At 37.4% G+C, this 10614-nt stretch overlaps 2 protein-coding genes across 2 annotated transcripts; both read right to left on the minus strand.

The window, feature by feature from the left end:
* Positions 1–1486: 1486 nt before the first annotated feature.
* Positions 1487–1792, minus strand: LOC138910770 (uncharacterized). Its single transcript, XM_070201979.1, has one exon. It carries the CDS (start codon positions 1790–1792, stop codon positions 1487–1489), a length of 306 nt encoding a protein of 101 aa, XP_070058080.1.
* Positions 1793–1947: 155 nt separating this feature from the next.
* On the minus strand, positions 1948–2526 carry LOC138910771 (uncharacterized). Its single transcript, XM_070201982.1, has one exon. It carries the CDS (start codon positions 2524–2526, stop codon positions 1948–1950), a length of 579 nt encoding a protein of 192 aa, XP_070058083.1.
* Positions 2527–10614: the final 8088 nt, after the last annotated feature.

A 10614-nucleotide genomic window follows, 5' to 3' on the forward strand; every position in this document is an offset into this window, starting at 1 on the left:
TAATTATCAACAAGCACCATCATATATCTCTTACCACCTCTGCTCAATATTCTCATTGGTCCACAAAGATCCATATGGACCAGTTCTATCGTCCTGGTGGTGCTTACCACTTTATTGCTTTTGAAAGAGGATCTTACCTGCCTCCCCCTTGCACAGGCCTCACAAACTTTATCTTCCTTGAACTTAATGTTAGGCAACCCTATCACCAAGTCCTTGGAGACTAGTTTGTTGAGTTGACTTAGACTGACATGTCCAAGTCTCTTTTGCTAGAGGAGGGGATCATTATCCAACACACTTAAGCATGTGAGTTCATTTTCTAAAAGTGTGGACAGATCTACAACATATATATTGTTCACTTTTTTTCCCTGCAAAACTATCTTGTCAGTGGTAAGATTAATCACAAAGCATTTTATAAAGGTGAAGGCTACTATGTTACCTCTATCACACAATTGTGATATACTTATTAGACTGTATTTTAGTTCATCTATCAAGTAGACGTTCTCAATAGAGTGAGAATCAGTCTTACCTACTTTTCCAACCCTAATGATCTCACATTTTTTCCCATTTCCAAAGGAGGCATTACCTCCTTTAAGGTCCTCAATTGAAAGGACTTGGTTCTTGCTTCCTGTCATGTGCTTTGAACATCCACTATCTATATACCATATTTGGTTGCTCCCCTTCACTTGGACCTGCAAAAGGAAATCAGGGGTTAGTCTTAGGAACCCTAACTAGTTTTGGTCCCTTTCTATAGGCAAAAGGATGAATCAAATTCTTTTTAGCCCAACTTGGTAGCCTATTCTTCCCTTGAACAAATTCTTTGTTCTTTTGACTTGCCTTTTCTTTTGCAGTGCATTCACTTTTATAGTGTCATGTTTTACCACAGTGTGTGAAAATCTTCTTCTCGAGAAGTGTGAGGTACTTTCTTTTGGGATCCCACTTAGGTGTTAGGTTCCCAAAGCCAAGTCCTCTTCTATTGCTACTATGGTGTTCTTGTAGCCATGAAAGTGCATCGGAGGACCTGTTCCATTTACAAGTTCTGTCTAGCTCATGCTTGACCTTTCTTAGATTCTACTTTAGGATTCTTACCTGCTCATCCCTTTTATACAACTCAACTTTCGTTTATCCTACATTTTCTTCTAGAGTGAGTTGTGTGTGATCAGCTGTCTTTTTACCTATTCCTAATTTCAGTTTTAGATTTTCAGATCTAAGCTCTAGGAAAGTTGAGTCAAGTGCATGAACCTGGTTCTTCAACATAGTATTTTCAGTTACAGTTTCACTAACTCTAAGTTTCAGGTTTTTGCACTTAGCCTTCAAAATCACACATTCTTTAGACAACTGTTTTTTTTCATTGTTTACATCCTCAGATCCATCAATTAGTTCTAGAAGTAACTTAGATAACCTTTATTTAGACAATAATTTAATCTTGGCTTTGAGATGAATCACTTACCTCAGTTTCGTCATCAGATTCTCCAATGGCCATAAGTGCTTATTCCTCCTCATCATCATCTGAGCTTTCTCCCCAAGCAGCGACCATATCCTTGGTTGATCTTTTGTTGTTGCTTTTCTTGGGTTGAACCTGTTTCTTCTTCCTGTTCCTTTGTTCAGCTCTTTCCTTCTTCCATTCAATTTTCCATAAAGGACAGTTCATGATGTGGTGATCAGTCTTTCCACACTTGTAGCAGCCATCATTGGTTTGCTTCTCAAGAGATTTTGACTTGCTATAGTTTCCAATTATTGAATATCCTTTTCCTCTCCTCGTGTACTTCTTGAAGTCCTTGGTGATCATAGCCATTTCATCATCTTCTAGATCAGAACCTTCAGTGATTCTGAGTGCCAAGCTCATTTCCTTCTTAGGTACATCCTTTTCATGGTTTGTCTCCTAAGTTCATAGGCAGTGAGATTTCCAATTAATTCATCCAGTGGGAGAGTGGAAATATTCTTTGATTCCTAAATGGCAGTGATTTTGCTCTCCCAAGTGATAGGCAAAACCCTAGTCATTATCTTCTCGACTCTATCTTCTTCAGGCATAATCATTCCAAGAGACTTTAGTTCATTTGTCAGTGTAGTGAACCTTGTGTATATCTCTTGAGTGGTTTCTCCTTCCTTCATAGCAAAGTTCTCATAGTGAGAGTACAGTAGAGTTCCTATGGATCTCTTCACCTGAGGTGTTCCTTCATGAGCCACTTGAAATGTGTCCCAAATTTGTTTAGCAGTAGTACAACTTTGGATTCTGTTGTACTCATCTGGACCAAGTCCACAAATAAGCCATTTCTTGGCTTTAGCATTCTTCTCCCATTTCTTCAAGTCCTCAGCAGTATAATCCGCTCTTGTCTTTGGCGCCTCTACTCCTTCAGCATTTATCTTCAAGGTAGCTAGTGGGCCATCAGTGACAATGTCCCATAGCTCATAGTCCTCTCCTATAATGTGATCTATCATCCTGGTTTTCCTCCAAGAGTAGTACTGGCCATTAAAGAGTGGTGGCGTAGCAGTAGATTGCCCTTCCCAATTTTCAGGTGGTGCACTCATCTTGATCTTCTCCTAAGGTGTTAGCCTCTTTAAGGATAACCAGCTCTGATACCAATTGATGTTTCATACTTCAATGCCACACAAGAGGGGGGATGATTTGTTTGGCGTCCAATTTTTGCGTGCACTGATTATAGAAAGACCTGCTTCTTCTAAGTGTTCCTTATACTACTGTTACGGAAATAGTAAATGCGAAAATTAAAGAACACAAGTATTTTTATGTGGAAAATACCCTGCTTCAAACGTGAAAAAATCACGACCTACTACTCAGTAGGATTTTCCCAACACTTCACTAAATCACTGAGCCAAAACAGTATTTACAATACTCTTTGTAAACCTAAGGATTATCTCTAATCCAGTTGTGGCAACCAGCCTCTAACTGTTGCGATAACTTCAAGTTAACTCTTAACTTGAATACTCAGAGTACCTAATACAATTACCTCTAGATAAAGCTAAAAGGTACAATTTGAAAAACCCTACTACAATTGAACTAGAATAAATGACATACACTTGGAACTGGTTCTTCTATCTGGTTCATGTAGCTTCAGGTTCGCACACTTGAATCGCACAAGAATTGTATGCAAAATGCGTTTGCAAAATGCCTTGCTCTTTTTCTCTCAACTCAGGTTTAACTTCAGCGTTTGTACATCCCTATAGAATAAGAATATCCTGTAATATATAGAGTTAGTATAATAAGAATAACTAGAGTTCTAATGCTATACTCTTCCTTGGTGGAAGAGTTCTAGTTATTTTCAACTTTTAACTCCTCCCTTATCTTAGATAAAGTTCTCTTCGAGTAAGGAGTCCTTCTCCTTATTATTTATGCAACCTTTTCGATCAGGAGATATCATATATAATAATTTAAGCTTATCTCCTTCACGTGCATCTCTTATGCTCGAATTTGCACATGTCTGTGTACACTATGTATGGACCTGGTTCATGTTTGAGTTCCTTTGTCAAATCATCAAAACAAACTTCACTTGGGTCAACAGGATGCAATTCACCTGAACAGTTGAACGCCTCTACCATGTGTTTGCAACGGTAGCATGTTTCATCCCAGCTTTCATTATCTCTTTTCCACGTTATAACTCTTTTCTTTCATTTCCAGCTCTCTTTTTCTCTTTTGATTTGTCACTCCTGGTTTTTCACTTTTGTTTTTGTCACTCTTTCTTTCTTTTCTTTTTTTTTTATTTTCTCTCAATTTTTCTCTTTTTTCCCTCTCATATTAATTATGGCTATGATCGCATCCGATGGAGATTGCCTACGTATCATGACGCCGCATGAATCAGACCAACGTCGTTCAGGGAAATAAAATAAAGAAAATAAATTATTTGGAGTTTGTAATATTTCATTAATAAAATCTTTTTGGGTTTTTCAATACAAGGACTCGAAAATATTTACAACTAACTATAAAACATACAGATTCGAAGCAAAATAACAACAGACTCGAAATGGATGAAGGACAAAAAAATGTAAACAATAGACTCGATACTGGACAATTAAGAACACAGATGACTCTCAAACGTTATTCCAGAGGGCCGAGGGACATCAGGCGGTCTCGGCGTGGGCCCGCTTACAAGCTCATCCTAAAGGAACTCTAGGTCGGCCATGACCCGACGAGCGAAAGACAACACTGAAGCAAAGAACATAGATCTAGTCATATTCTCACACTCATTGCATTTCATCGCAGTATAGTCAACTATTTCTTTGATTCTAAGCTTAATAGCATCCTTCTCCTGGAGCAATCGTCCAATATGTTGTTCCTGGACTTCCCCTACTTGCATGGCCTTGTTGTTTCGGTTTTGTGAAATCAACACACTCTCTTCCAATTTATTAATTAATGCATGACAGTGCTCTCTCTCTCTCTCCATCTTGAAGTCTTTTACCTACTGACCCATTTTGTTTTCGAGAGTGGCCAACTCATTCCTTAAAATCACAACTTCTTCGTCGTAACTTTGCTTTACCCAACGGGCTAACTTTGTCTGTTCTTCTGCATCTTTTCCCAACTAGACCATCCTTTCCCGAGCTTTTGCTAAATCATTTTCATCCTTTGTTAGATCGGTCACATAGTCGAGCACTTTTTTCCTCAAGTTGCACATGATCGTTTGATCCCTTTCACTTCTTACATGCATCTCAGCTGCTATTCTCATTTCCTAGAGTTGAGCTAGGAGGACTTCATTTTCTCGATCTAACCTTTTCTTCTCTCCCTCATCTTCAGCGGCTTGCACACCACTTTCAAATTTAGTGGTTCTGACCTAATTCTCTAATTTGCTGATGGTGGTTTGTTATTCTTTCTCTTTGGCTAACCAAACCATTGTTCTTGTGCCCCATCTGTAAATTGTTGGACATGGGGCCTTTTAGCGGGCTGTTCCGGCTCTTGATTGACCCAAGCTCTCATACCATACCATGTCGTATAGTTACACTCTACATCCTTGGATGATAAATCCCACACTTGAGTTTGTGGCTCCAAAAACCTACATTGATGCCAAATCTGGTGGACCTTTTTCTTCCGGAAAAGCATCCCCTAGGCGTAGCTCAATAACCTGCGTACTCAGATCCTCATCATGAGGGACCGTTTGATACCTTCCTAACTAGCGTAGAACCCGATGTGGAGCGTAAGGCTGAATATTCTAAAGACCCATCAATAGCAGAAAGCACACGTCGGCAGACATGTAGATAACTTCTTTAACCAAAAGCCAACTGAAAGTCCACTCAATTTGATTTTTAGTTAGTGAACCCATATGTGTGAAGCAAGCCTCAGTACCCTCTGGCAGCTTATAGCCACTTACCTTATTTCCGTACTCCTCGATGCAACTGAGTCTGGTTAGTCCATAGTTTATGTATCTTGGGCAATGACAAAGATGCTCCACAAGCCACATTTGCAATAATAGATTACAACCCTCAAAAAGGTTTGCACCAGCTCGCCAAGCAGTTAGAGATCGATAGATCTCTGTGAGAATCACCGGCACGAGAGTACCGTTGGCCTTCTTAACCAGAAATTCAACCACCCCTGCAAGTCCCAAATCTATATGTCCGTCCTTTCTTAGGAATATCAAAGTGCCCAAAAATGCGACTATGAAGGCTAAACCTTTGTGCGACTCCTACTTGTTTTTCTTCCCTTAATGGTACAAACTAGTGTCTGGAGCCTCGAATCTGTGAGGGTCCCCATACCGGATGTACATAAAGTGGAAGGTACAGTAACCTTCGGCCAAATTTTTGCTCTTAACTTGTCAGTTACTGCTCAAAAGGTCCAAACATTTGTGAGGGGTCATAGTTCTCAGAGCTAATGGATATTGATGCCTAAGACTCCTGTCATATCCGGCATAACCAACTATCTCCTCTAGCGTAGGGGTCAACTCTAAATCTGAGAAGTAGAAAACATTATGTGTCGGGTCCCAAAATGGTATCAATGCCTCAATCAGATCAACCCTAGGCTTAATCTTCAAAAGACCAGTGAGACCACCTAATGCCTTTGTCACAGAACACTGACTGATCTCCCTTAGGTCATTCCACCACATGTGGAGGCTTAATGGAATCTTATCTACGATCTGAAAAGGTAAATTCTCAACAATGCTCATTCTGCACGTAAATTTAGGACAAATGATCAAAACCGACACTGTTTTTCAAAAATACAAAGTGTCTAAATTTGAAATTTCAGTTTAATAACTCAGTTACAAAACAGGGGTTGTTTTTGCAAATACGGCCCTTCCGCACTTGAAGAAAGTTTTTAGGGATGTTTCTGCAAAATGGTGTTGATTATGGGGAAAAGACTGACTCGAGTTTACATTGTGGCTATTCTTACGAAAACAGTCTTTCGATGTCCTATGAGAATGTTTTGAGGTTATTTTGACAAGAACGGCCCAGGGTGATGATCATGATTCAAAACATTTGTCATATTCTTTTTTGTTTTTGGTTATTTTCGCAAAAATGGGCCGGACCTGATGAGGGTTGCCCACGTATCTCACATCTGGTGAGAATTAGACCTGCGTAGTTCGGGGGGAAAGAAATTTTCAAATTCAGGGAAAAGGCCATTCTTTGAAGAGTTGGACTCATTTCGTAACAACCTTCTAAATAATTCAGTAGAGATTCGGGATTTTTCTTTCTTGTTTTTTTCAAAAATCGGGATTTTCAGGAACTGGGTAAATTTCTCTCTCTTATTTTCTCTCTGCTTTTTTTTCCCGATTTCCTTTCCCTATTTTAGAAGCCAGTCAACATGCAAATCAGAACAAACAAATGCAACAAGTAGCACATATGATGCAACATGATGGTCTTTTATTTTGGGGTACACCTGTCCTAGACGGACCTAACCCCTGTGTTGAGTCCCCAAAGTCAAATGCATGTGATGCAAACAAGCGTACCTACTAGGGATCTGGCATGGGGCTTTGTTCTTCTAAGTTTAAACTTTAAGGTGTGGAGTTCTAAACAAGGCTTACCCGAGCGAAAAACTAGAGCCGAGGAGGACAGCGTACCGGGATACAGAAGCTTCACCGGCTTTGCAACTTATCTGATCCTCGTTCTAAAATTAGGGGTATGACTCTAACAAAAAAGAAGCCACACGAAGCGCACGCTTTCCGGAAGATTTAGAAGACTCAGAGAGAAGAAGAGTATCGTAACAGTTTTATATACATTTCATACAATATCAAAGCGGTAAAGAGCGACAATTAGCACATTAGGCCCAAACACGTAATATCAAACAATCACAAAAGCCAAGTGTAACAATTATTCTAAGTTCAAATTTTGAACCCTTAACCAGAGATTCTGGTTTCCTGTACCCAGTAGAGTCGCCAGAGCTGTCACACCTCCTTTTTTCGAAGATAAGAAGTTTTTCCAATTAAAGTGATATTATTCGAAATAGGATTATTTATTTAATTAGATTTGCCACTTGGAATAATTATTATGGTGTCCCAAGTCACCGGTTTATTTTAAAATCCCAAATCGAGGAAACTGACGTTATTTATGGTCCGCGAATACAGAAGACCGGGTAAGAAATTTTGTTAATTTGGGAGAAGTTCTTAGGCACTCCCGAGTTTCGTAGTTTTTGTACAATCGCTTTACAATTACACTCGTCTTAATTATCTGAATTATTACATTTTTAAAAACCTTTTATGTGTTGTCGCTTCTATACCGCCTTTAATTATTTTAAATAATTATGAAATTTATTTAAATAAGTCGCGGTGTCGTGCACTCGTTATTTTTATATACATCGCAAATCACGCCACGTGAAACGTACCCGTGATTCACAATATGTTTATTTTAATTATTTGAAGTTGGGGCCAAGTCGCATGAATGCGCACTTGACTTTGGAATTAGGTATCATGATTATGTCATGGGAATCGTACCCATAATCACAATGATTTATTAATAAACACGCCTAAAGTAAGCTACGAATATTTATAAGTGTTCATCTCCTACGTTTAAGATTTTTTGAATGTCATGAGTTATGGTAAAGGAATTGTTGGAGTCAAAACTTGATTCATTCATACGGACAGAGAAACTTAATACGTTTAAATTAATTCCAAGTGTTTGGCGATGATGTTAGTCTACTGGTTCACTAACGGGAATTTCATTAAAGTCCACACATTTGGATTACAATGAGATGAAGAAACATAAAGCAATTAAATATTCCAACTATGAGTTTCAACAAGTAAATATCAGGGAGATTAGCTTATTTATTATTATTAACATGTCTGTTATGGACATGTCTGTTATGGACATTGAAATTTCTAGGCTACATTCATTTAGCTAGCGTTTGGCCATAGATTTTCAAATTTGTTCTGAAAAATCTAATTTGGGTGAAGTTTGATTTGAAGATGAAAATGTGTTTGGACATCAGTTTTCAAAACATATTTCCCAAATTTATTTTGGAAAAACATGAAACATGACTTATACCCACAAGTTCTAAAAACTATCATAAATACCCAACAGTACCATTATCAATAACATTCATTATATTATCGCAAACCATAGTCCTGAACATAAATAAATTTGATACAAAATTATCATTTTTATAATGAACTACATGATACACTATCAGATGATCGAGAAGACGAAGCAACATTATTACAAAATAATAAATAGTGGGCTCTTTTATAAAATACAAAAGTTTAGGGCAATTTTTAAAAAATATAATAGTCATATTTTGGCATTGGGATTTTGCCAAAATTTAGGCAAAATCTATGGCCAAACATGTGTTTGTCAAATAAAATCCAAATTTATTTTGGCAAAATCTATGGCCAAACGGATCCTAAATATACTCAAAACAGACCTCTAACAAGTCACTTGTGAGTGTGAAAATGGGCCTCAGTTAACGCCCAAACTGTCTCTAAACTTTCTGAGAATCAAAACAATGCCATAGGCTGTTTGAATGAGCCCACAATTGGATTGAATTAGAGGTCAAAAGCCTTCATGACTCCATTCTAATTATCAGACTTGCTGGGCCGATTATTCAGGCCCAATGACCTCTGAAGACAGCAATACGGCAATTCCAAGCTAACAATTTTCACACACAATTGAAAGAAAAGGAAGACATTCACACTAGTCTAAGCATGAAATTATATTATCCAATAATTAAGGTCATATCACCAATTTAATAAATACATAAACTCAAAACTTACAATAATTAAATCTTTGATAAAATTTACACAACTTGAACCAGAATAGGAAATGGCATCAGTACTTTTTTTATATAAATAGAAAATCTCCCTTAGATTTTAAATCGGCACGTAATAGCTTAGCAACATCCTGTGAGCATTCCTGAAGCTCAATTTCTCGTACATGCTTCTCAACTAAATTCTATCATTTGAACTCATGTCACATAAAGAAGGTGAGTGTATATTCAATTCTATTTTTTAGACAAGAAAGAAAAGAGAGAACAACATATCTGATTGATGATTTTAATACATACTAGGACAACATTACAACATTTAAACAAGATGAATGTCTACACAACTTGCGGAATTTGAAACAAATTGAAACAAAGGCAGAGTCACATAATTCTCATTCAATCAAATATAGTGTTTACATTATTCAAACCACAAGTAGTACTTGATTATAGCAGAACCAAACAAAATAAAAAAAAATCTCTCAAGTTGGAAGGACGAAACAGCTAATTGCAGGAAAAAATAACAGTATTAGTCCCAGTGAAGACCAAAGAAGCTAAAGATGAAGCCAAGCTAACAAGCAGCAAATGCAACAGTAGAAACATCAAAAACAGCTTTAAATACACTCCCAAAAATCCAACGAGAACTTAGAAACTAATGAAACAATGCAAATGAATTCAAAATCTCTTTTCCTTTGGTTTTTCTATATATAATTTTGAATTTCAGAGTGTATTCTGTGAGAGAATTAGTGAGGATGAATGTAGATAGAAATCAGTATTGTGTTGTGTGTGTGTGTGTGAGAAAATATAGAGAGAGAGTGAGTTTTTGATTTAGAAATGCAAAGGGTCTGTTATATAGAATATATGTGTGTGTGTCTGCAAAAATGAGAGAATAATCTGGAAATGTGTCAGCCCTAAAAATAGGGGAAAGGCATCTTTCTAATAATAGATTTTGATACAACTGTGTCATTCAGATATTCTTCTCTTTCTTTTTAATCCCTTATCTTTCTGTATTTTCTCAGTAACCCCAAATTTGACCTAATTTCCTTTGTCTTATTGTATTTTACTCCCTACTACTCTCTTCTAGAATATTTAAGTTGTTAATCAGAAAAGATTCTCCATGTTAATTCCCTAAACTAACCTCTTATTTTCTGTTTTTTATCACTTTACTATTATCTCTTCTTTTACCTTACAAGTACCTAAAGACTTGGGCCATTTGACCACCAGTCCCATACCCAAACTCATCTACTAAACTTCAACCTAATGGGTCTGTCTATCAAACAAGACATGACCCCAACCAAACAAAAGCAATACCAAATTGTAATGAGCCGGCCGGTTGTTTCAAGTGTATTGCCCTGATCCCCTATTTATTGTATCCTTTGTGTTATATTGTCGTTACGTGACTTGCCAGGAGTAGTTTTTTGGTTTTGGGTGAGTTTCGGAGTGAAATGGGATATATAGTCCCTAAGTTGGAAGGTTAAGTCGTAGGAGTT

The sequence above is a fragment of the Nicotiana tomentosiformis genome, chromosome 1 (assembly GCF_000390325.3).
Source record: "Nicotiana tomentosiformis chromosome 1, ASM39032v3, whole genome shotgun sequence".
NCBI classification, from domain to species: domain Eukaryota; kingdom Viridiplantae; phylum Streptophyta; class Magnoliopsida; order Solanales; family Solanaceae; genus Nicotiana; species Nicotiana tomentosiformis.